Genomic DNA, 27,775 nt, shown 5'->3' with positions numbered 1-27,775 from the left:
CTTCTGACCTTAAAGTCTGAGTCTATGTCTGGTGGGGTGTCCTTGTTTGGTGAAGGGAGTTTTAAGTGTGTTAAGATGTATATCCTGCACACTATGCAGTATCTGAGCGCCTGGCTGTAGATAACAGATGTTTTGATGTGTTTGTGGATCTGTGAAGCTAAGAGTGGTGCTAGAGAGGGGTTCTCGTATATAGTTGTCTGTTATTCCAGTCCCAGGATAGCTAGTGACATGTTTTGTAAGTGATGAGCGGAGGCAGCGGGCATAGTAAAGACAGCAGCTTGCACTTGAAAACAATTCGCTATCTCTGCACCGCATACTTGACCAGTTTGAGGGATGCAAAAGGGTGGGTCTTTGGGACAGTTCTGAATTTGTCAATAAAATCAGGTTTCCAAATAAGAGGATTTTTGTTTTCTTTTTTAACAGCATCCATCTCAAATATGCAAATGAACATGGCGGCTATTCATTAAGTATCATCAGCATGCTCAGCACTGGAGTTGACAATTTAGACAGTCCCTCCTGAATGTTTACCATCTAAATCTTCAAAACTGTACAGAGCACTATACAGGCAGAGCCCTGAACTCAGTGCAAGATCTGGGACTCTGCAAGCAACATGCTTGAGCAGAGTGCCATAGTCAATGGAAATAAACACTTGTATATTAGTATTTTATACTGGCATCAATAGCATGTCACATTGCTACTATAGGATCTTTTGCAGCATATAGTTACCATAATATGTGCAAGCATTAGCTTTCCTTTACACATAGTTCATGGGGGTTGGGAGGATGATAGATGATCTCAGTAGTAACTGCTTGCAGGATTAGGACCATAATCTGTTCTGCCTGTGGGAATATTCAAATCACTTATAACAAAGTTTATAGAATATCTATAGCGTCATGGTGTGCTAGAACATTTTTAGACACTGTAATGCAGACATTACTCTGACAGAAAATGATTGCTTGGATCAACAATGAAAATACTCAGGCATTTGTCTAATGGGAGGTAAATGGATTTTACTGTCACTGAAAACAAAACCTCACTATATAAAATTTGTCTTTGCTTTCTCGTTGGTGCTTCCTTGTCTGTTCAATGGTCTAGTGTCACCATAGAGTAATCATTGAGCAAATACAGTTTACAACAGACAGAGGCCTGGTCTCTGCCCCCAAGGAATTTAAAATCTAGTATATAGAGCATGTAATCTCGTGCTTTCTTACTGTGTGATGGCAAAGCAAAACTGCCCCACTTATCTATGATTTTAAAATGTGCTAGAGGTTTAAACATATTCAATTTATATTGTGATACACAGCAAGCAAAAGGCACTAGCACTGTGTAGCATTATCATGGATACATCCAGCTCAGTTCAATGCTTTATAAAATAACTTTGGGGACAGGGCATATAATCCCAGGTTTAAAATAAAATAGGCTAACCTTATATAAAAATATGCAACAGCACAATAAAAAAAAAATCTTGGTGTTCTGATGGTCAACTCTCTTAACAGCTGATCTGCTGGATTTTACTATTATTACTGTGTAGATTCGTATGGTACCCATCACTATAGTACTAGAGTGCACATTATCTGGGTTAGAATAAGAGCAAATAACATTTTCCCCAACTATAAGTACACACACCATGAACAGACCCCATTACTGGAACTCTTGCATTATATAGTTGCTTCTCCATTATTAATCTTGTACATGTCCTTTAGAACATATGCAGGAAAACATTTGCTTGTAGGCAAACCCACCTGCATTCATTTGTGCAAAATGCTCACATCAGAAGTGAAGATGTAAAGTTTTTTTCAAATATATCCAAAAATTTCTAAAATTAATTTTAAAATCTGGCTTTTTTATTTATAAAATACAGGCTGGTTGGCACCTGCTGGGTTTAAAAAAATTCTCATGAGACTATCTAGGAATCCAGCTTTTCTGAGAGGGCATCCCAGTCCCTCAGACACCACTCTCTCTGGCTGTTCAGTGCAGAGAACAAAGCATTTCAGAACTACTTTGATCCCTTCTTCCCCTCAATCTCAAACACACCCAAAAATAAAGTTTAAATAACTTTAATTTGGGGTGTGACTATCCAGCTAATGCCAGGAAATGTGCCATTAAGGCTGAAATTTTGTCCCTGACTCATACCCTGGTGTCTTTGTTTTCTTCCATTCTTTGACATGTTAAAAACAGCGTGTCACTTGCAGGGCTAATACTCAATTTCCTTTGTTTGAGTCAGAGCCTTAATATTAATTAAAGACAGTTCTTGTATCCCAAGCTCCCTCCCAGAGCCTTAGGCAGGTGGGGGGCAGAGTTTGGGGGGGAACCAGAGTTTTCAGGGGGCAGAGTTCAGGGGGGTAGGTTCTAGGCACCACCAAAATTTCTAGAAACCTGCTTGTATTGAGTAGTGTAAGAAACGTGTGGGCTACTGTTTATACCCAGCAAGCTGATACATAGGAAGCAGGCAGGGTTCTCACTGCAGAATTCTGCTCTGTATATTTCTTAAAAATCTAAAATTGAAATTTCACAGAGCTGAAATAGAACTCATTTTCAAACTATTTTTTTTCTTTTGGTGGTCCAGGACTCCTTAGCGGCTAAAAAGAACATATAATAGCTTAGTTTTGAGATACATTTACATTACCAGATAGAGGATAAAAACATCTTAATTTATACATTCTCCTCTCCCAGCAGAGAATGAATGCCACAAGGTGGCAACAGCAGCAACTAGGAGATGCTGGTGATCAACACTTGACAGTCCTCGATGATGAGGTGGCATTTACTTACATTCTGCTGCCAAAGGCTCCAGCTGGCGGAAAGCACGCGTAAAATAAATTAAGACTTTAATCTGAGGAGTACTCAATCACCTGCCCCTCTTCCCCATGTTGAGGTTCCTCCTCACCTTGTCTTTGGCAAAGATACTCAAATCATCCAGGAGTATTCTGGGATAGCTTTAGTTCACGTGGGCCAGAACCTACCCACAGTTTTTAAGCAGAACACCTCCTCAAATTTCCATTTAAAATTGAACAGCTATAAATTGGATTATAAAAAAGAAAAGGGAAGGGGAATTTTTTTAAACAAATGTTGAGAAATAATTTATCTTTCCCCCAACCTGCCCAAAAAACTGTTGTATATGGCCCAAGAGCTTCTCTAATTGTTCCCAAAACAATCTGATACAGCCAACCTGAGTATCCCCAAGTTTTCGACAGCTGCACCTGGTTACTGGATAGTCGTGAAAAAAGCCTTGACGACTTTTTTAGTTTTTTGCGGCAACAAGAATAACATTCCACAAAAGGCACGTTTCTTTGTTTTCCCCTTTTAACTTGATTAACATGGAACAGAAAGTTGTAGTCTGTGCTACTCCTTTTATCATCTCTGCTTACACACTGATGTCATTCTTTACCATCCAGTATTATTTATAGGGTCTTCAAGAAATTTCAGGCATGATCATTTTAAACAAATTTATTTAGCTTCTGGAGTTGTGTTTTGGATTTGAAAGGACACGGTCAGCTTGGATTCTGGGCTATTTCAACAAAATTAGTCAATAGTTGCAGATTCTAAGTCTTACGTTTGAATTCTGCTGGCTGTCTTTACAAGTACTACATATTATTCCCTTTTTTTAACTTTCCCATGTTGCTGTGTGAAAGATACACAGTAAATAGGAAATGGACACTGAATATAAGTAAAAATTACTATACATAAAATGAGGACACAAAAACTATTTTAAAAAGTGTGTGTGAGAGGGAGAGAGAAACAACGTGTCTCCACTCATTCAGTTAGGGTTACTTATGTGTTACTTGTAAAAAAAAAAAAAACCAATTCAGACAGAAGTGTGAGATTTTTTGAAGCTGATGGTGTCCTTTTAAGGATAGTACATGTGTAACAGGCCTTGTTTTCTATAGATTTGCCCCTTGTGTAGTCATTTACACTTGTGCAAAATGGGTGTAAAATGCTACATTTCTGATTTGGTAGCATTTTGCACCTGTTTTGCACAGAGGTATGTGGCTACACAAGGCTCAATGCAGGGGACAATCAGGACTGAAGTGTATCCATAACTGCAGTTAAACTGGATTAGAGCCACCATATGTACTATGGGCTGGATTTGCCTCTTGCTTACACTGTTGTAAATGGGAGTAATTCCAGTGAAGTCAATGAGGTTACTCTGGTGCAAGTGAGATGAGACAAGACTCTCTGAAATTTCAATCAATTTGTAGAATTTAACACATAGTTCTTCCAGGCACTACAGTGACTCTGGGTAGGATTCCTTCCTCATGTAAACAGGTGTAATTCCCACTTTAGTCAATACATTTACATCAATGGTGTCCTTTTAAGGATAGTACATGTGTAACAGGCATTGTTCTCTATAGATTTGCCCCTTATGTAGTCATTTACACCTGTGCAAAATGGGTGTAAAATGCTACATTTCTGATTTGGTAGCATTTTGCACCTGTTTTGCACAGAGGTATGTGGCTACACAAGGCTCAAGGCTCAACTAGAGAGGAGAATCAGGCCCCTGGCTTCATTTTCCTTTTTAAACCAGAGCATGGAGATTCAACACTAAGTTATCTCCATGTCCCACAGCAAAACATACAGACTTGCAGATGCTCAAAGATCAATGTTCAGTTTTTTGTACAGGTGCCAGAAGAGTTAAGCAGGCAATATGAATGTTTGGATAAACAAAACTTTAAAACACTGCCATTTGGGAATATTTTTCAGCAGAAAGCTGCCAGATCTGGCTGGGGGAACGCTGTGCTATAGTTGTATGTGAGATGACAAAGGGGTGCATCTTTCTATTTCATAATTGCTAACATGAGGATGTTTCTGTTTCCACCTGGAAAATAGAAAACCCTGATTCCCGATCACACACATGCTCAAGCGATTACGTTCTGTACATTCTCTCTCCTCCCAGCACACACATTATAGGATGTATGGGGACAAGACTGCAAGATTACTTAAATCAGATATAGCATCCTCAGGGATAAATATACTGTATTTAGTACATCCACTGTTTAAAAGGGGGGGGGGGAAAGAAAGATGAGTTTAGTCCAGTTTTACCCTCCCAATGTGTTGTTATTAGTTTTCAGTTTATAACCTCTTCATGGCTACATATCACTCCTGCATCTTCTTTGTGGGAGCAGTTGTTTTTGCCAATGTTTGCATGTGTGCATTCCAGCAGGTTCTTCTCCTGCCCAGTGCACTCAACATCATCAAGAAGAATCCGAAGCGAACGTCCTTCCCCAAACTCCGCTCTCTTGGTTGCCCTGACAACATAAGGGAACCCTACCTGGCGACACACCACAGTTGCCGCCTTGTAGTTCCACAAGTCGTCACATACAGTGCCCCACTCTCCGTTGATGTAAATCTCCACTCTTCCCCGGTCCCTTCCTTGTGCTTGCCTGTTCATCAGTCGCACTGCACCATTCGCGAGCTGTGGGGGAGACAGAGTGCTGGGAGGTTTGTTTTTCCTTCTCTGCCCTCTCCTTTCCCCACTCTTCCCCCCTTTCCTGGACTTCGGGGGTTTGGTTGTTGGTGTTCTGGAGGTCACCTGCACTCTATTTTGATTCCTTAGAAGGTTCAAGATTTGTTCCACCCAGTCTGGAGTAGTGGCACGGGGTGTTTCAGAAGTTGGCCGACCCCTCCTTGGGGCTTTGGTGGTGGTCCTTAATCTAGGCCGTTGGGTTGGTGTTTTCACAATCAGTTCTTATTGGGGGAAAAACAGAGGTAACAATAATGAGTCTATAAAGCTAGTACAATAGTTTAAAATGACTACATAAAAACAGTGCTAACTTATAGCTCCACTGTATTTAACTTCTCTAATGGAGTTTGCTTTCTTGATCCTGTTGAGCAGTTAAACCAACATTGCATCAGCTAAAAGTTTCCAGTGCTTTTAAGAATGTCTGGCTGCTGGAAATGACTGCACTGTTCAATGCCAATAAATAGGATAAAAAAGGAAACATTACCAAATTTCCATGCACAGTTTACTGACAGAACTTTAATGCGTGGACACATCAAGAGTCAGACTTGCTGAAGACTTCTGGCAAGAAACAGAATTCTCTCCCTATACCTCTTGTCTCTGCAGAAAGCATTTTTAAAGCCATGCTTCTGCTTCTGCTATCCTCTTCATTACTAATGATTGGATCATTACCAGACTGTGAGAGCTCCAGCCTCCCCACTGTGCCAGATACTTTATTCAGTGTGGCTGGAATCACAAACATTCACAATCAATTCTCTCTGGTAACTGGAATGTGCAAAAAGAGCTGAGTTGCCAGGACAACACATAAAACAGTGGGTTTTTTTAAAACAGCCTTGAACTGCAAAAGGCTGGACAAATTTTACTGTTGTAGCTTCCAGGAATTACTGGACTTGCTTATTCATTCTATTTTGAAGTTAAAAATAAATATAGGCTAGTCAAAGGGATAGTTGCTTTATTCAGAATAATAAATCAACCAAGGCGCTCTCACAACGTTATGTATATTTGCAAAGATGTCAAAATTCTGCTGTTAGCCTACAGACTTCCTCCACAACCTCATTCATCATCCTTTTTAATATATAGAGGGAAAAAAGTGTCAAAAAACACCTCTCTCCTAAATAACCCACATTCTCGACTGGCCAAGATTTGGAGGGGCTCAATTTTCGGAACATCCTCCCAGAATCCCATGTGTTGGCAGGAGGGCCCTGTTTGTAGCATGAAAAGCATTCCCTATTCTGAAAGCTCAGTTTCTGAAGACAGAAAATAAATTGGGGAAATTGACAATACAGAGAAGAGATTATTAAACTCTGGAAATTTACACATTATTGGGTTTAGGGCCTGATCTCACAATGTACTCATCAATTCTGGAGCTCACTAATTGATAAAGTCTATCATTATGCAATACTACATTTAGTAACAGGCAATCAATAGGGACTGGAAAGTTTGCATCAGCCAAAAGTTCAGATGACTATCTGACTGAACTGAATCTTTTGAGAGCATTTTCCTCTTCCTTTCTCGTCCTCTAAGTAACAATGGCTCAGATCCAATCTCTCCCAATGAGCTACTTTCCAGTTCTCTAATAACAAGATTTTTCACCCCCTGAAGTGCTTCTGCCTATTCAGAGGTACTCCAAAATCCACTGCTTTCCTAGTGGAAAGCACTGTAGAATTCAAGATTGCAGTGCAGAGGTGGCAACAGGCAGGGTTTAAATTCTCACAGACTATTTCCCAGAGCCTGAGGGCTTCTGCCCCGCAGCCACAGGAGGGGGCGGGGCTCAGGGCTTCTGCCCTACCAGAATATTTACCAGAGCTCTGCTCTGAATGACTCCGGCTGAATTTAAGCCCTGGCACAGGGAATCCACACTGCTCTTAATGAGCCAACCATATTGCTATCTACCACGGAAAGGGAAGATGGGAGGGAATGGGAAAAAGTCATGTAAGGAGGGACAGTCTAAGCTGAATGTTTAGTATGTCTATCCTAGGTACTTATATGGCTTCCCACCACCATGGTATCAGAGTGCCTCACAGTCTTGAATGTATTTATCCTCACAACACTCCTGTGAGGAAGGGGAGTGCTGCTATCCCCGTTTTACTGATGCGGAACTGAGGCACAGAAAGACTAAGGAGAGGTCTATACCACAAACTTAAATTGGTATAACTACGTTGCTCACGGGTGTGAAAAATCCACACCCCAAACGATGCTGTTATATCAACCTAACTCCCAGTGTAGACAGCACAATGTTGAAGGGAGAAGATCTATATAGCTACTACCTCTCATAGAGGTGGATTAACTATGCCGAGAGAAGAAGCCCTCCCATCAGCACAGGTAGTGCCTTCACTGAAGTGCTGTGGCGTTTTAAGTGTAGACCTGCCTTCAGTGACTTGCCCAAGGTTACACAGGAAGTCTGTAGGACAAGAACCAGCCTCTCTTAAGTCCTAGGCTAGTGCCTCAACCATCCTTCCACTCCTTATATTAAAAAGGAGTAGGTAGAAATTAATTTTAATTATAGACTGGGGCCGAGGCTCTGGATGGCTTGCACATCCAAAAAGACAATGCCGGTTTTGAGTTTATATTTACGGATTAAAAATAAGGAGCAACAACAATACTCACTCTCCTTCGGCACAAACTTTATGAGCCTGCTTTTCACTTTCACTGACAAAGGCTCAACTCGGCATTTTCCTGGGGGTGCTCTCCTATGAAAGAGGAGCACAGACAATGCAGGATGAATTGCTTTCCAATGATAGCAGCAGCATTCTTTGTTTCCATTGCTTTTCAATGAATTTCACACTTGTGGAAAAAAAGTCTATTTAAACGACCCACATAAACTCTTACAGCCCACCTCACAAAATCTTATTCACTCTGTATAGCAGAGATCTCAAATATTCACAAGCGTGTGCAATATTTTGATAGCATTTTTTTTATCATTGCTGAATCCATCAAAGTACAAATCATTGGTGGGTTCAAGCAATACAGAAAGATATGAATCAAACTGAACAGAAAAAAGCATAAAGCTACATGTTTGTTAGATAGCTGAAATGAATGTCATGTTCACATGCAAGTTTCCAAACCATCTCCATAGAAACAAGATGGCATGCAATCATTTATATATTTAAAACAAAAATACACTTCACTTTGGACCACAATTCACACAACAGAAAGGAGCCAGAAAGAATGATTTAAAATGGAAAATAAAAAGAATCTGGAATTTGTCACTGACAGCAAGTTAACAGTTTAAATGGCATCACAGATGCAATTCACTTCAAATTAGATTTTTACATTCAGAGTCCCTTTTAAAGAAACATTCTCCTAAAATGCTACATTCATTTATCTCAAGCTTGTTTCCCATGGCAGCCTCTCTCACTTTTGAGAAGTTACACCCAGTAGATAGCCACTTTTTCCTCTAATATTTGGTTTGTTAATTTCAGGGCTTCTGAGGATTTTCAAAGTAGTGCAACAGTTGGATAATGCAGTCTGACTATTTGCATGCACACATGCAGCAACTAATCCCTACATAATTAGAGTCATTTGCATCTGCTGTGTCTGGAAAGAAGACTGCAGTAGCCAGACATGAAGAATAGCTCTCTCACTTATTGACTTGAGGATACTATATTTTTGTAAGCCCTTATACAAATCTTTATTTTTCCACTGTTATGCTCTATAATGAGTACTACTAAGGAGACCTTCATTTATAACTTATCGATTGCCTGTTGAGTTCTGTTTTTCAAAATGTTAAATGTTTCTATGTGATTTGATACTAATAAGCATTGTACTTTGTATTTTAAAAAGTGATGCCCATGTTTTTAAGATGCTGATTTGTACCACGGAAACCGCAAGCATCTTTTTAATATATTCTGTGATATGCAGGAAATATTCTAAATTGTTTCAGCTGATGGGCAATGATACAATTGAAAAAGTACTAGTCTGCAAAGGAGTCAGAGGAAAAAAGGGGTGAAGTTCTGGAATTCAGAAGTTACCAATATACAATCAGAAAGTAGAGATATTCTCTGGAAATATGGAGTTTTCCCATGCAGACTTGGAAAAGATGCTCAGAGAGCTGATGCCCAAATTTAGTTTATTTTAAATAAGCACACATCTTAAAAAGCCCACTGGGCGCATTTATCTGAAGGCATTCTTTGGTCCTTTAATACTCATGTTTTAATTAAATTAAAATCTATAAATCCTCCCCAAGATTCTCCTACATTGTTAATGTCCCAGATACAACAACTTTGTGCAATAACATAAGATCCCGAAAGTGAAGCCCTAGTCTTCATGCCACTGTCCAAGCTAGTTCCACCATTACACCAAAAGCATAAATGTCAAAAAGTAAATTCAGTTTTTATTTTATTTTTTCTGTTTTAGTTATAGAAAGTGGTGGTGTTGATATCAGGCTGGGCTGTGCCCTTTAATTCACATAGAGAGGCCCCTCTGTGGACATGGGTCTCACACCTCTCCTGCAGAAGATGGCGGCCAGCTGCAGAAGGCGCTCTGTGGAGGTGGGCTTCATGCAGGAGGGAACAGTGAGTAGATGGGCCTGTCGGGAACATATCAGCCACCTTGACAAAGGCAGCATCAGTTTGGGCAGAAGTCATGAGGCTCCATTGTCCCCTAATACAGCAGCCTCAGAGACTCGAGTCCCACAAAACCAGCTGCCTGCTTTTCAAGCTGACACTGAACAACCCGCACACCCAGGTAAGGTACACAACCCCCTTCAAAGCAAATCCATGGATCACCCACCAATACAGACTCCAACTCTGTGGAAACCTGGAGCATCCACTAGGAAGCTTACTCACAACTCTCTAATATGAAACCAGTTCCTGTTTACACTGGTTTACTCTTTAACAAAGGACCAAGGTGAAACAGGAGCAATTTATTTCAGCCATAACCATTAATCACATTTGAACCCAGGTTCACTGAACCAAAATGTAGATTTTGTAACAAGGGTATTTCTTACCGTGAGGTGTCTACTATTTTGTAAACTACTCCATTAGGAGCGGTGGCACTTGGTACTCCAGTGGACATGAAGTAAAGTTCTCCTTAGAAAAACAAGTAAGAATTACTGTCTCGGAAGAGAAACCTGTCATGTAACCTATGCATCCAATCGAAAAGACTGAATATAAAATACAACAAACAGACAGAGACTAGGCTATCTACCAAGAATTATTCTGTGAAAATATTAAAATAATTGGAGAAAATAGATTTTTATGAGGACAAATTTGATGAAATAAATTAGTTACAGATTATTCACACAGCTCTACTTGCCAGAGAGAATTTTCTGTCAAAACTCACTGATTTCCTTTACACACACCCCTCTCCTCCCACCACAAACTTCATTCACCAGCCTGCCTGCTGGAAAGGCTATACTTTGGGTTCCTCAACCCTGCCTCACGGTGACTGGCTTCAGGCCAGCTGCTGAGGATATTCTCTGGGTTCCCCATCCCCAAAGTGCAGAGAGAAGGGGAGAGAGAAACAGGCACAGACCTGCTGGTTGGGAGAAGTCTTGACTTGCCAGACCCCCTAAAGCATCTCTACGCATGCAGTGAAGAGGAGAAGGGGAAGCAGCAGCAGGAGAGGTGAGATCAAAGAAATCATGGGTTGTGGGTGAGAATCAAGGAGAAATCTTGTGTGCAAAATCCTGAGGTCTTTACTCTGATTTTGCTTGGGTATAATACCAACTGCACAGGGAACCTCAAGATTCTCCTCTGGATTTTAATTAAATTTTGCCATGACTCATCAATATTTTTTCCAGACATTTAACCTGAAAATAGTCACTGCTCTACTAATGAGGTTAACTGTGCACAGGACCCATGCACATAGCCTGACTTACGCATGCAGAACACACCCACCCATACACTAGCACCAGAGAGCTGATTTGGGACCTTCCTTCAATTTTATGCAAATGCCACAAGTACACGAAAAAGATTTGTGGTTTGCCATTGCACAGGAGCCTGTTTCCCACTCGTCAAAGTAGTAATCCTGAAAACAAGCATTTTAGTAAGGGAAGGCCCATTCAAATAACTGACTGGTAAAGTCATAAACAAACATCTGCGGACAGCAAAAGGGCCCAAGAGAAGATTATACCCTGAACTCAGTAGAGGAAAATATTAATTTAGTGATACCTTTTCTTTTCATTATACTGAAACGAATACATAAGAAGAACTAAACCTGTTAACAGATTATAAACCTGATACTCCATTGCACCTTGTACAGTCACTTATTCCAGTACAATGTAAGTGTAAAAAGCTGCAGAATGGTAGTATTTTACATCCACTTTGCACTCCACTGGGTATGTTCATACTATGTTTTAAAAAACCTGGCAGTGAGTCTCAGAGCCTGGGTCTACAGTCTTCGGTTTGCGCTGTGATGCTAAAAACAGCAGTGTAGATGTTGTGGTTTGGGTTGGAGCACTGGCTCTGAAGCCTAGGGAGGGAATAGGCTAATTATGTCACTAAAGGGCTTTATTTTTAAATATAAAAAAGGGAAAAAACTGTGCATTCAGTTATTCAATTGCATCCAGCCTGCATTAATACCAAACATTGTCTACTCAACTGTCCAGGAACAACAAAGAGTTATAAAACCATACCTCAGGGACTGTGGCAGGAGTCATTGTGGTCAGAAGCCAACAAGACTTACATTACAATGGCTAAGAGCACAAACTTCTAAATTTCAATGTAGTGCATACTGCTGCTTGGCAACCATGCTAAACTTTTGTGGAGTGACTCTAATTTGTCTACTGCTATGAACTGTACAGTGTGCTTATCCTTACTTCAGTCCCACATAATTAACAATATGAATGTACTAACAGTTGACCACTGTCAAGTTTCCCCTTCAGATCCTCTTCCATCTCTGTTTCATATCATAAGAAATCACTCTTGTAACATACAAAGCCAGCAGCTTAATCTGAAGCCTTTCCACAAATAAAATTATTTAAAAATGAGGCCAAATACTTTACCGGCTACCTGAGCAAAACTCTCATTGATTCCAGCGGAAGTCCCTCCCTCCAATGGGGGGTATGGCTCAGTGGTTTGAATATTGGCCTCCTAAACCCAGGGTTGTGAATTCAATCCTTGAGGCCACTTAGTGATCTGGGGCAAAATCAGTACTTGGCCCTGCCTAGTGAAGGCAGGGGGTTGGACTCAATGACCCTTCAGGGTCCCTTCCAGTTCTACGAGACAGGTATATCTCCATTATTTAAAAGCAAAGATACAATTGTTTGCAATTCACATATTGCAAAATACTAAAACAGTGTACAACTTCCATTCTGTTTCACTCCAGAAGGAGATTTACAATATTCAAGGCCAGTATGAGCAGGTTTCACTGTCACCACTCATTGTGTCTAATTTTGTCAGCCATTAATAGTGTCCAGTCCAGATCCCTATGTGAGCCATAAGCATGTTGTATCAAACACCAGACTCCTTTCATTTTTACCGTCCACCTGGTGGCCACCCAGTTGCATCTACACTGCAATAAAAAAAAACAAAAAACCTGGCGTTGAATCTCAGAGCCCGGGTTAATTGATTTAAGCTTGCAGGGCTTGGGCTGTGGTGTTAAAAACAGCACTGTAGACATTCAGGCTTGGTCTTTAGCCCAGGCTCTGAGAACTTTCCCTCTCATGGGATTTCAGAGCCCAGGCTCTAGCCTGAGCCCAAACATTTACACTGCACTTTTTAGCCCTGCTGCCCATGCCTCACGAGTCTAAGTCAGCTGACTCTGGCCAGCCCCAAACCATGCTGTGGTTCTTTTATTGCTGTGTAGATGTACTCCCGTGTATTTCCTCAGCTTTTTCAAAATGGAGATTAAGGTTCCCCCTAAGTGATGTTTTAACATATTTATCCACAGGCATTTGCTCCCCTCCAAATGACAATGTGGCAGATGGTAATGCAAATGGATCTACAGTAAAAAATAAATACATTAATAGGCAAGCAACCCTCTCCCAATGGGCTCATCATTGCATGGTACACCGGCCACTTAAGGAATAGGACACTGCCTGAAAAGTATGACAATTGTTGTTTTGGTTTTTTTTTGGGTAGCTGCGAGAACTTAGGAGTCCAATTATTCAAAGTTTGGGCACACTCTGTATCTTACCTGACCTACCCTTCAGAATGCGTGCTTCTTAACCTAAAAAGGTATTCTCATTCCAAGGTGTTTTGCTCTGAAGATAAAATACAACCGCACTGTTCAGTGTAATATTATATGATTACCTGCCTCATCTTCAGCAAAAGAGATGATGTACTGATAATAATTATTGATAAGCCCAGGGAACATGCAAGTTTGTCCTGTTCCCATGCAAATTTCAGTGTACTGCCATTCTCCAGTAGAATGCTTCTCTTTCAATGACATTAAACGTCTGTGAGACAAAAAATAATTTGCATCAGGCAACTGAGACAGACACTTTTGATCTAATAGTACCAAATGGGATAATTAAAAGAGTGCCCAATCCCATGATGGATGTGTGCTCTCCACTCACATTAGATTCAATAGAAATGAAAGAGGATGAACATTTAATAGGACCAGAAGCATTAAGATACATGGGCACAGACTCTCACGGATATTTAGGTTCCTAACTCCCATTAATTTCAATGGGAGTTAGGCACCTCCTGTGACTAGAAATACCTCCTGTGGCTGGACAGTGAAATGCATTAAAGATGCACCAAAATACAGAATGGTCATTTACTCTCCTTTTATGGTTTTAAATCAATGTCAAAGCCACATGCATTCACACGTATTGACACCATGTGAATCAGCAACATCTTACTGCTACTGTGATAATCATATACCTTCACAACAACATGGATTAATGCTTACATAAAAACATGTTACATGAGTCATTTGTAATATGCAATAAGGGTCTGCACGCAGAATAAACCAAGCAAAGAGCAGTAAGTCAGCGAAGGTTACATTGCAGAAATACTTGCAGGCGTATGGAGCAAAAATGGAGGATTTCAGCTGGGGGTAAAGCTTGCTGAGCGACTGGACTTACCCACTCATAAAATCACCAAATATGTACAGCCCATTCAGGTTTGGAGACTCACAACCCCGATAGACATAGCCTCCTATAACAGATTTCCCCATTTTGTGTGGATAAGCATAAATTGGAAGCACATCATCTGTAGAGGGGAGAAGATATTGTGTCTTGCTTTGTTTTAAGTATGATACAGAATAGCTGTTCTATCAATAAAATGATAGACGGTTACTAGACAGGGATGTGTACTATCAAGTTCCCGTCCAGCTTCTTGTTCTGTGCTAAATCAACAACTGAATGGAGTCAAATTTATTTTTATTATACTTTGGCCTTTCAGGTCTCTTCTCCCAAATGGCTGTGATAACTACGGGCTCCTTACTAAGGAACTGACCCAGTACTTAAATTATTTTGTACACTTAGTGGTGGATGTAAGGGCTCTGTGATTAGCTCCGTGCTGTCATGGGAGATACCTAGCTGTATTCCTGAGCCTGGTCTCTCCCCTCTAGAACGGGGCTGCAAGCATGAAAGAAACAGCATATTCACAACCCTGTCACAGGGAAACTCCTATGTCACTCTGAAGCAGAGGAAATTAACTTTGAAGAGCCACAAAATAACTGCAGTGAGACATCCTGACAGCGTTGCCACAGTTGATGCAAAATCTTCATGAAATCACCACAAAACATCTCCACGGTAGAGAATCATTTTGTGGCTCTCTAGGGCTCCATCTTAAAAGTTTCCTCACTCCTCTCCCTCTCTCTTCCCAAACTCCTGAATATAGGGACAGAGGGCACATGTATATGGGGCAAGAGGGCATGCATTTCTCCTCCCTATCCCTCTTCTCCCTCACAGCAGCTAGGAAATTGGAGAAGGGAAATGTATTTCTCTCCTCATCCTGTTTTCTCCACACCTATTTGCTGGGAATCCAAAGGGCTCAGCACTTTCCTGCAGTCTCTCAGCGAGTACTCCCACGACTGGCGATTGGCTCTGGGAGAGCCTTGAATGGCAGCTTGACACTCAACCTGCTGCACTAGAGTCTCATCTCTCTGAAGTGACCGCTGTAGCTGAGCTAGAATTGGCACTGATGAGACCTGAAGGGAATCCTAGGCAGCCCTCTTCTGTCAACAAATGTAACTCTCTGCCTTGAGAAGATGATGGTACTGTGGTGAGGAAGGCCAGATGGGAAATCCCTTGTGGAGGGCAAGAAATTAATGAGCTGTTTCCATAAAGAAAGCAGTTTACACAATATAACACCGGACCTGATCCTGAGAGCTGCCAAGCTCTTCCCACTCCCCTTAACCATATGCTGCATTCATGTACTGTAAGGGTCAGGGCAGATTGGAAGCCATGCTGTATCATTTTTATATACCCATCTAAAGTTACTTCTGACAACTCAACTTTTGTTTATTTTAAAGAATCTATGAAAGCATCATTAACGTAGCTTAAGTAACTGACACACAGAAAGGCATTAAAAGGACACTTAAAAGGCTATTTTTTCAGTTGCAGAAGGAAGAGAGAATTCAGACTTAAAATGTGCCAAGTCCTTTCTGACCCATTAACCCATATTTTATAGCTCTTAACATCCTTTCCTACGTACCAATTTCCTTATATTTAAATTCATAGGAAGATGATGTTTATATGGCAAAAAGAAAAAAGTAGGGTGTGGAACAACATAAAAAACACAATGGGCCAGATGCTTGGCTGGTGTAAAGTGATGTCACTCCATTGGCTACAGCCTGCAGTGAAGCTATGCCAATTTACTCCCACTGAACCTGTGGCCCAAAATCCAGACACATGTATGGCATGGCATGCCCTGAGATTTACTATGTTGACCAAACTGTAGCAGACAGCATGTGTACTGAGCCCCTGTTAAAAATAAAAAGTTAAGAGTGTTTTCCTTTTGGGATTAAAAAAAATAAATCACCACATAATCATCATACAGAATAGACTTTTAAAAGCTGGCAGAGTGACCAATCCATGTAGGGGAATAATAGCTTGAAAAATCTCTCTTAACGAAACCAAACCATTTATAAGTTATGGAGATAAATAAGTAAAATGTTAATATCTCAGGGGCAAAGCAAATAGCTCTGACTTCCACAGCCTTGCATAGAAGTGTTGCTTATATAACAAAAATGAAAATTGTCCCTCGTGCATAGGGCCGGCTCCAGACACCAGCTCAGCAAGCAGGTGCTTGGGGCGGCCAAGGGGAAGGGGTGGCATGTCGGGCTCTTCAGCAGCGGGTCCTTTAGTCCGTCTCGGAGGGAAGGACCTGCCGCTGAAGAAGAAAGCAGCGCACTGGTGCTTGGGGTGGCAAAAATCCTGGAGCCGGCCCTGCTCGTGCATATTTGTCCAAATCACAGACCCACCATGGCAGAGTTTGGTATAATTAGCAGCATATTTGGCTAAGAAGTGGAATAGCCAGGGCATTAAAGTTCAGTTAATTTTTCTCAGAAATGACAAACGTTTATAATGTAACTTCCCAAGTCAGTCTGCTCCCAGGATGAGGCTGTATATGCCAAGTTTAAACCCCAAAATATATGTTTGCAACTGCACAATCAGCCTGTGAAAGCAGAAGTCAATAATGGAAGTGCAGGCACCACCCAATATCAAGGTCATTTATTTAGAGTGTATAATTACCTAGTGAGGAATTGGTGCAAAGTTTCTTATCATAACAGCTGAATCCTTCCCTTGCTCTCCAGCCATAATTTTTTCCTTTCTCTATAATGTCAACTTCTTCAAATTTATTCTGTCCTACATCTCCGCAGAAAAGTCGCCCTTTCCCTTCCTTTGTGTAGGGTTCACCCCTATCGAAAGAGCAGCGCCACATATTTCTCACCCCGTATGCAAAGACTTCAGGTCGAGCTTTTGGGTCAGTAACAAAAGGGTTGTCTGGAGGGATTCTATACAGAGGCCCACGGTCATTATTGTCCACATTGATCCGTAACACCTTGCCTAGCAATGCTGATCTGTATTTGTTCAAAAGAGAGAGAGAGGAAAAGACAGCACGATCTTAAACACATATTCTTAACCAAAGATAAGTATTTTTTAAAAAAATGCAGTCTAATATTTCATAATTTCTATTTCAGAAAACATAAGTCTTTCAGTGCATCAAAAATTAATGTAGTTGAAGTTTATGGGAGCCAACCTACGCAGTTTAAAGTAAGCTAGAACTTTGCCAAGGGCTTTAATAAGGGCAGGATTTAGTCTTACATACAAAAGAAAAACTGATTAAGTAAAAAATTAAGGCCTTGATTCTGCAAACATTCACACATTTCACTTTAAGCATCTGAAGAGATCTATAGACCTCAGTGAGACTACTATGGGTGAAAAGTTCAACTGGCAGGTTAGCATTTGCAGGACTGTAGCCTAAGTGAATTTATTGCTTATGAAAAATGACAGATGGACGGAAACCCTCTATTTATCCTCAGAATAGGTGGCAGCAGCAGTGCAAGCTTCCTCACCAAGATCCAGCAGTGAAGATTAATAGGATCACCTCCAGGGTGAGGGCAGTTTCCTTGCCCAATCAGACACTGGCCTCTTTGCTGCCAACAAGGGTGCCAGTTGTGGTGGAGCTTTTTGTTATCTGGATATTTGTACTTAAGCAACTGGACCAAGACCATCTACCTCATTTTGCATGGGCCACTGAACAACCTTCATATAGTAATGACTTTTTGGGACTACCAACGTGGCAGATTTAAACTGGTGTCTTGGAAGTGAAAAGCTCTATAGTCCCCATCTAGATCCTAAAAAACTGGGCTCAGTTCAGTATATTGTGGCTAAAAATTGGGTTCGTGTTTCAGATTTTAATAGCTCTTTAAAAAAACACATTAGTTACTGTTGTAATGTAAATTAGCATCATAACAATGCTTAAGATGCAAAGAAAAGGTTGCAGTAACAAAGCTTCCTATACAGTAACAAGATTTATGACAGCATTTGGTTCATTATGGCAACTATGCTACATACCGAAAGAGTAACGAAAACGAAATGCGGTGAACAGTCAGCAGCTAATTTCCAAATGTAAGTATTGTTGGTGTTTGTTCAGCATTGCAAAATGGCATAATCTAGATTACGGAAGAGCTCCGTTCTGAATTATTTATTTTTAAATGAAGACATTTTGGTTGAATGGAAACATAGTTTAATGGATAAGCCACAGGACCTGGAGTCAACATATCTAGGTTTTATTGCATTATAACATGAAATTAAAACCAAAGGCATTTTCCATAATTCCTGTAATTTTTACCTTCAAAAGACAAGAATGCTGCTTTAATGTCTGTTGAGAGAACTGGAATTACACATTTAAGGAAACAATAAACATAACTAGAAAATTACAGTTCCTCTCCCCATGGCTTATCTCTTCTACTTCACTCCCACCCCCCTACACACATAGAAAGTTGCACACAGACTTAGAGGCTCATACTTGTTTTGAGCATTTCCAAACGTCCCAAAAGGATCGCCAGCCATGCCTCCATCCCCAGTAAATATGTAAAGATAACCATCATCTCCAAAGAGTAGCTCTCCTCCATTGTGATTGGAAGCTGGCTCTTCTACCTCCAGAATTATCCTGATCATAAACAGGAATGAAGCATTATCAATATTGGGTAAGTTATAATCAAAAGGCTCAGTAGCCTAAGTACAGCATTTGAGACAGAAACTGTATGTGGACCAGGAAAAACACAAATCTTCCTCCAGACCCTGGTTATAGAATTTTGCCTTGTCCTCCCTCTAGAGAAATCAGAAATGTTTCTTTTACATGCTACACGCAATGGGCCAGCTTTTGATTTCAGACACGCTATTTTTTGAGCCACATAGTATTGTGCACTAGTCATCTTGAACCCCAAATGGTGCAACAGGGCAGACACAGTTGATTTTATTATTTTAGATAAATTCACAATGTTTTTAATGATATGGAACCATCACATTGTGCAGTAAAGAACCTGTGCAACTATGTGACCTTTTTTTTTTTTTTGGTTACCCCTGTCCTCCCCCTCTTCGTGCTTTTTGTTTCTTGCTTCTCATTTGCAATCAGACTGTAAGCTATAAGGTGCAGGGGCGAGGTCTACCTGTGCATTTGCAAAGTGCCCAGTACAACATGGCTATAATTCTGACTGGAAAGTTCAGAGCTACTTCTTTACAAATATTAAATAATAACAATAAAACTCAAGGCTTGGGGCACAAGCTATTAAGGAGAATTACAGGTGCATATTTCACTTGCTCCTGGGATCTGTAAATTACTGAACCACAAACTTAGATGATTTTTAAAGGGACATCCTTAACATAGTCACACTCTGTCAACACAAGTATTCTGATTACTGTTCAATGTAGCACCTAACATTTTTGTTAACTGAAAGAAATTCGAGGAAAGAAATCTGTTTTCAGCTTGTTTACTTTGTGCATTTGGCATCACTTTAAGTATAGCAAACAGTTAAATATAAGAAAACATGATTAAAAAAATACACATTCTGGCAGTGTGATTCAGGGACAAGTGTAACACTTGAAATGTATTTTACTTCCTTAATTTAAAAAAAAAACTATATTTCAAGTTGACAGTCTCTAATATGTGTAAAAATAATTGATGAGATAACAACAAATTGCAGTTTCTTGCATTAATGTTGTCCCCTCTCCTTCTGAAAGATCCTAAAGTGCCCTATAAACAGATAAACTAGCCATGTAGGGATCAATTCATCCACCACTAAACTTCATCATCTCTAGAATGGAGTAGCTGTTCGACAGCACACAAGACACTACCCATGTGTAAAAGTGAAGAAGGATACTGTAAGCAATAGAAACCTGCTTTCTGTTCAGTTGCTCCCAAAGCAAAGGGATTCTGCAGTACAGCAAGACAAACTGAGTTATTAATAAACCTGAAGGCAAACAGAATATATAAATTCTGCTAATGGAACCCCACGCAGCGTTACAGGCCTGACTATCCATCTCTGGACAATATTCACACTGAAGTCAATGGAAGCCTTGCCAAAGTAAGGACAGCAGGACCAGGGTTTGCTTTTTCCAGGTTGCAGCATGAATCTATCTTTGTAATGAACAATGTAGTAGTTATGGAAGAGGTTACAAACTTAGAGCCTGATGGGTCTTCATTCAACAGGACAGCACAAGAGTAAACGTTTGCACGTTTAGGCCCGATTCATTTCTCAAGGCTCTTCTCCTGTCCACATCTAAATTCCTTTTAAAAATTCACTTCTGCTATTCTGCCTATAGGGAACTAAGTTGACATATATAAACTGTTGTTCCTCTTCCCCCAGCCTCTGTCTGTCATTAGACTGTGACTGCTTTAGAGCAAGGATCCTCATTCTTGAGTGTTTGGAAAGTATCTAACACATTGTGGGTGCTAGTATGACCTCCTGAGGTCCCTTCCAACCCTGATATTGTATGATTCTATATTAAAATAAATAATATTCAGTGCTCTCATAAAACTGTAATTTTCTGGTCCTACACCAGATTATAAACTTTATATACCAGTCCTGCTTTATCCTACATGCAAAACTTCAATTATCTTTGCACTGTAGGTGCAGAGCAACAGAAGAATTAGATTAGCTAACCCAGAATCTGTAAAACATTTTAAATAGAAAAAATATAGCTATGCTTAAAAATAGTGCAGTTAATATGTCCGTATATTAAGCAACGAAACACCAACATTTATGAAACCAAAACCTTACACTGACTTCATTGATGCCTTGTTTTAGAAGAACAGGATGCTCCAATTCACTGTAATGCAAACTTTTAAAATGTATAAGATTATTACATGCAAAATGTATTCATTTCAAATAATACTGTATGCATTTCACACATTTCATAATTGACTCTGCATATTTTGATTTGGCATATATACTAATTAGAATTATCTTACATAGTGTTGCATACAAATGCATCTCAGGATGTTGCATAATTATTACACGTTTCTATCTAGCTAAGGTATTTATAGGGTCCCCCATTACCATGGTATCTCGGCACCTCATAATATTTAATTAATTTATCCTCACAACACCCTGTAAGATAGAAATGTGGTATTCATTCCTATTTTACAGATGGGAAACTGAGGCACAGAAAGGCTAAGTGATCTGTCCAAGGTCACAAAGGAAGTTGGTGGCAGAGCAGGGACTTGAAATGAGCTCTCCCAAGCCCTAAACTAGTACCCATGAACCATCCTTTCTCCGAATGTTGTGCCTATAAGAGTAATAAATAATAACAGATACTATAGCTGCAGAATTATACGACACTTCAGGGTAGCCGAAGAAGATACAGCCACTGAGAAGAGATTTTAGGAGGACATTTTAGAAGAGATGGATAGTCAAAACAGATACAGTCAAAACAGAGATATAGAGAGGCTGTCTATGAGGGCACTAGCACAGGAGAAATCCCTTTCATACCAATGTGTGTGAGATTGTGGGGAAGGAAGGAAAAGAAGTGTATAACAGACAGGTGCGGCGCTAGGTATTTTGCTGCCCCAAGCACAGCAGGCAGGCTGCCTTCGGCGGCTTGCCTGCGGGAGGTCCCCGGTCCCGCGGATTTAGTGGCACGCCTGCGGGAGGTCCCCGGTCCTGTGGATTCGGTGGCATGCCTGTGGGAGGTCTGCCAAAGCCGCAGGATCAGCAGACCCTCCGCAGGCAGGCAGCCGAAGGCAGCCTGCCTGCCGCCCTTGCGGCGACCGGCAGAATGCCGCCCTGGCTTGCTGCCCCAGGCACAAGCTTGGCGTGCTGGTGCCTGGAGCCGCCCCTGATGACAGATGAGCATATGAAGTGGCAAGTAAGGTGGTTTTCAGAGCTTCTGCTTTAAGAGTGATGAATTAAAATATTATTTTCTAGTAACTTTAAATGTGCTGAGTTGATGAGCCCAAAATGTGCTCATAACAGTGTGATTATAGGAAGAGCAAGGCAAATTCAAATAAATGCAACTGTATTTATTTCATTCCAAAATATACACATTTATTTGAACGCACATACCATAGGAATGCACCATCACTCAGTTAAGCATACTGGGTCAAATTAATCTTTGGTGTAACATTGCTGACTTCATTTATATTGACTTCAGTGACATTCCAGTAGAGATCAATTTGACTCACACAGTGCAGAAGTATACCTGAATGTGTGGTCAAGATTTCTCTCTCTCCTTTTTCTTTCTTACGCAGTAGTCAAACCAAGGAAATTAAATGCAAAAAACTTTAAGAAACATTACAGTTAAATCTTTAGATGTTGAACAGTAAGGAAAGTCAAATGTTTTATTCCAGAGCAACTGTAATTCATCTACATTGAACATGTATCTTTTATACCTTAATACATACCTGTGCAAAATGAGGCAGGTACAATTACTCTTGGGAGAAGGGTTTTGAATTTTCTGATCTTTGTATATTAAAATAAAAGCTTAATTATGAATTAATGTCATTTTTCCCCTTTGAAGTTACAGCATAAATAGACTAGGACTTACTTCATATAAAATTAGAATCAAAGAGCAATATTAAGCCAAATTAATCTTGTTTATTAGATTAGCAGGCCTTTAAAAATGCATGAAATTTTCTTTGAAATCTTAAATAAATTTGACAGATAAATATGCATACAATACCTTTCAGAACTATGGTCCAAAGTATTCATGTCATTAGGAGAAATTCTGAACTCACTTATTCGGATTCTCTCTTCAAAATGAACTTCAACCGAATAGTAGACATACACTTTACCATTAAATTTGAATTTAGGATGGAAGACAATACCTAGAAAACCTCTCTCGTCTCCTTCCCAAGGTGAGGTAAGTACGGCTTCACTGATGTTCAGAAATGGCTTTTCCAGCCTTGACCGATCTGGGAGGTAGGTCCAAACTAAACCAACTTGTTCGGCAATGAAAAATCTGTGAGTGCCATCATTTGCATGCACCATAGCAACAGGATTCCGCAGACCATTAGCTACCTCTAATAGGCACAACTGGAGACAGCCCTCTGAGTCGGCAGTCACTAACCCAAGGTTTTGATTAAGATTCTGATTTACCAGCAGGCGAGGGAAACAATAGTCCACATCATCAAGTGACAAATAGCGGCAGAACTTCGCCATATTGTTTTCCAGGGCTAATAATTCTTTGTCCGTAGAGAGATAGCGAAACATGGACCTGCATTTTTGCCACGTCTGCTCGCAGTATTCTTGGCAAAGTCCTGCCACTGTCCGCAAGGGAGTGGAAGGATCCTCAGCATCATACAAGTGAGCAGCATAGGGGGAGCATTCCTACAGAAAGAGAGGAAACCTCCGTTACTTCACAATGTGGCTGAAAAAATTTCACCAAAATACGAAAATTTACCTTATCACAACAACATGCTTGTGACTCATTGTGCACATATATTTACGTATGTAAAGATCTCAGACCTCTGAAAATGATTCATCCCAACAAATGAGGTAATAACCTTAAATAGAGATGGTGGGAGCCAGGTTTCAATGAAAGTTCTCAAATGTGGATTCAGGTATTTAAGCCTGAGTGCCAACACACAAAAACTGGACCCAGACTCATGGGTATGCTTAGTGTACACCACGCCAATGTCCTAACAGAGGAAAAGTGAAATTTTGTGTTACAGGCTCTATTATCCAAAGATAGAGAGTCACCACTGCTTTACTCTAGCTTAATGCTGGAGCACCTGCATTGAAATCATGGAGTTACATCTGTAACTATAAAACTAGCCCAAACACTGAAGAATCAAGTCCCCAAATTTCCACATTGAAAGAAGTAGCAACTGAGCCATAGCTTTCTATAGCTTCCATTCTTCTTCAACTGATAAAGGCATGCACTGCTGTGCCAGCAACACAGATTGAGGGCTACAGATCTGTGAGCACAAACTACATTTGACTACCCAACTACCTAACTAGCAAATGCAAATACACCTTGAGACTGTTAAACTAGATTGTAAACATTTAGAGTAGAGACTGTTCATGCTATGAGTAAGACCCTACCAAATTCATGGTTATGAAAAACACATCACAGTCTGTGAAATCTGGTCTCTCCGCCGTGAAATCTGGTCTTTTGTGTGCTTTTACCCTAATCTATACAGATTTCACAGGGGAGACCAGCGTTTCTCAAACTGGGGCTCCGGACCCAAAAGGAAGTTGCAGGGGGATCGCAAGGTTATTTTAGGAGGGTTGCGGTATTACCATCCTCACTTCTGCACAGCTTTCAGAGCTGGGCGGCCAGAAAGCAGCAACTGTTGGCCAGGATCCAAGCTCTGAAGACAGTGTCCCACCAGCAGCAGTGCAGAAGGAAGGGTGGCAATATCACACTGTGCCATCCTTACTTCTGTGCTGCTGCTGGCGGCGGCTTTGGCTTCGGAGCTGGGCTCCAGGCCAGCAGCTGCTGCTCTCCAGCTGCCTAGCTCTGAAGATAGAACTGCCGCCAGCAACAGTGTAGAAGTAAGGGGAATAGTACTGCAACCCCGATACAATAAGCTTGCCCCCCTCAAACTCTTTTTTGGGTCAGGACCCTTGCAATTACAACATACTGAAATTTCAGATATAAATAGCTGAAATCATGAAATTTATGATTTTTTAAATCCTATGACTGTGAAATTGACCAAAATGGACCATGAATTTGGTAGGGCCCCAGCTATGAGATTTTATAGTGCTTATTAAGAAAGGGTTCCAATCCAGACTGGGCCCTTTGGTAGCTACGGCAACACAAATAAACAGCAGTATATGAAGATGCCCTGCCTAAGAACTGAATCAAATTCATATAAGGGTTATCTGTCACAAGCACATTTTCTTGACATAAGTCACTTAAATCCAGAAAACTACTTGTCTCTTACAAACTGACCAAAACATCCAGTTCTCTTGGTTTTCAGGTGCTTTTTTCTTAAGTAATAATATATTACTTTCCACTTCTAATGCACCTTCCAGCCAAAAATATTAAAGTGCTCTATAACAATGCAATAAGCCTCAGTTGGTAAGGATTTTTATTTTCAAGTGATAGATAAGTAAATTGAGAAAAAGAGAGGATCAATGATTTATCACATATTGCCAAGCAAATCTGTGGTATAGCTGGGAAAAGAAACCAACTCTCTTGAATAAATTTGTGTTTTAATTATAGGGCCACACTTCTCCTAAGCAAAATGGGCTTAATAAAAAACCAAAACAACAACAACAACAACATACAGTTTAGGTCATTAGTCAACGATGAAAAGAAAAAAACATCCAATATACTTATATTTAAATTAGCTGGTAAATATACACAATAGTAATACACACAATATTTCATTTTTTTAACAGTTCTGACATCTCCCATAATAAAGCAAGGGACTATGTAACAGATCTGATTAGTGCGTAAAATAAGATTTCTTATTATGTCAGCCTATTCATTGCGAAATGAAGGTTATTATACTGACTGCCCTTCAAATGAACAGTAATTAATGTAAACAAAAGGAGATTCAATGAAACAAAACACCAAAACCGCATACACAGATTGAGTAACTGCACACCAATTCATTTATGCAAAAATAGAAGTGTGCAAGGCATAGCAGATAAGCTGGCATATTTCCTGGTGCATTTGTTGTGGTCATAACTGAAAATTTGGTCTTAAATGTCAAACCTTAATACAAAACAGCACGAGAATTCCAACTAAAAGCTGTTATAGCATTCATATTGGCCACACATGCATAGTTTACGTTGACATCAATGGAGTTCCACACGCATATGGAGAAGAAAACAGACTCATATTAAATGCTGTAGTACATATGGTTCTCTGACAGGATATCTCAAACCAGGCAGTCATCTTACACTCCATATGTACCATACACCAATATTTTGGTTTCAATACAGGAGATAAAAACGGCATAGAAGCATGAATGCCTAATTCCTTTGTTACTGTGTTTGACCCTTGGTCTTAAGTCAGTGTTAATAACAGAAGATATTGCGGATAACCTTATATGCAAGTCATAACATATCTGTGGTGCCATTTGTATACACACAGTAACATCCCATTGGAAGTAATGTACAAAAGATTAACAACCAGCCAAATACTGCACTGAACCATGTTTCTGTAGTATTTTCCACTACTAAAATGCTCAAAGTTGGGAGACCTTCTGATTCTGAATCCGAAATACATGAAGCCTGATCTTGAAATTCTTTGCTTGTGAATGAAGTGGTGCATTCAACCCTTAATGTTATTTTATTTGTTGTGTTCAGTTAGTTATAATGTTGACTGACTTTGCACTGAATCCAGGGCACAGCATGACCAACAGATCATGGTTTGAGCATGGGCCTCCTAAACCCAGTGCTGTGAGTTCAATCCTTGAGGGGGCCACTTAGGGATCTGAGGCAAAATCAGTACTTGGTCCTACTAGTGAAAGCAGAGGGCTGGACTTGATGACCTTTCAGGGTCCCTTCCAGCTCTACGAGACAGGTATATCACCATATATTATTAAATTACACACTACACTGTTTTATTAATTTTTTAATTGAACTCTTATAGGGCTTGATACAGAGCGCATGGAAGCTAGTGGACAAGACTGGGCAGGCCAATACCATGATAAGAATTGAAAGAAACACTGTCAGTAATTTAAGTAGCTGGCTGGATTTGTTATATATGCCTCAATTATTTAGGCTGCTAACTTACAGTTACGAAAAATACTTACCTAAGGACTGACATTAATTGCAACAGTTAGAATCAGGATGAGTACTCAGATCCAGCAATGATTTACCTGTGGTATCAGTTTGGCAGTTCTGATGCAAGTTTTTAGAAAAGTGTTCTACTTTCCACTTAACCTTTGACATTTCTTATCAGTTTCAACCTAGGAAGCTTTTTAAAATTATGTACTTATTTAGGAGGTTGTAGTTTAATGGGAATCAAAGCCTTTGCCCTCCATCTCTTAACAAAAGTTTTCACCAGGCTGTACTCAGACATGTACTTGTTTTCACTTTATATAGTTTGTCCTCAGCCCCTTCCTTGCTGTTTTGCAGCACTAAAGCAGCCTTAACTGGCTCCTTGAAAATTTCACCTGAGATGGAAAGTCTTTGAATAGCATAAAGCAGGGATCGGCAACCTTTGGCACATGTCCTGTCAGGGAAATCCGCTGGCGGGCCGAGACAATTTGTTTACCTGCAGCATCCGCAGGTTCGACCGAGCACAGCTCTCACTGGCTGCAGTTTGCCGTTCCAGGCAATGGGGGCTGCAGGAAGCAGTGGCCACCACATCTCTCGGCCCGTGCCGTTTCCTGCAGTCCCCATTGGCCTGGAACGGTGAACCGCAGCCAGTGGGAGCTGCGATCGGCTGAACCTGTGGACGTGGAAGGTAAACAAACAGTGCCGCATGCCAGAAGTTGCCAATCCCTGGCATAAAGCAACTCTGAGGCCTCTGATGCTTCTCATTCCTGGCTCATAATGTAGGGGGTATATCTA

At 40.4% G+C, this 27,775-nt stretch overlaps 1 protein-coding gene across 2 annotated transcripts in view; it reads right to left on the bottom strand.

The window, feature by feature from the left end:
- Positions 1 to 3,094: 3,094 nt before the first annotated feature.
- Positions 3,095 to 27,775, bottom strand: part of HHIPL1 (HHIP like 1) — a 41,376-nt gene continuing 16,695 nt past the window's right edge. For both annotated transcript variants that reach the window (XM_050954121.1, XM_050954119.1), the window contains exons 2-9: positions 22,980 to 23,626; positions 18,826 to 18,969; positions 17,046 to 17,374; positions 14,430 to 14,556; positions 13,651 to 13,796; positions 10,404 to 10,485; positions 8,063 to 8,145; positions 3,095 to 5,682 (exon numbers count right to left, since the gene is read on the bottom strand). In XM_050954121.1, coding sequence (XP_050810078.1) covers positions 5,063 to 5,682; positions 8,063 to 8,145; positions 10,404 to 10,485; positions 13,651 to 13,796; positions 14,430 to 14,556; positions 17,046 to 17,374; positions 18,826 to 18,969; positions 22,980 to 23,626 — 2,178 coding nt within the window. In that variant the 3' untranslated portion in view covers positions 3,095 to 5,062. The remainder of the gene's footprint in view (positions 5,683 to 8,062; positions 8,146 to 10,403; positions 10,486 to 13,650; positions 13,797 to 14,429; positions 14,557 to 17,045; positions 17,375 to 18,825; positions 18,970 to 22,979; positions 23,627 to 27,775) is intronic.

Source organism: Gopherus flavomarginatus, chromosome 5, assembly GCF_025201925.1.
Source record: "Gopherus flavomarginatus isolate rGopFla2 chromosome 5, rGopFla2.mat.asm, whole genome shotgun sequence".
Classification (NCBI taxonomy): domain Eukaryota; kingdom Metazoa; phylum Chordata; order Testudines; family Testudinidae; genus Gopherus; species Gopherus flavomarginatus.
The sequence above is the reverse complement of the archived record's forward strand: the minus strand, read 5'-3'. Positions and strand labels throughout refer to the sequence as shown.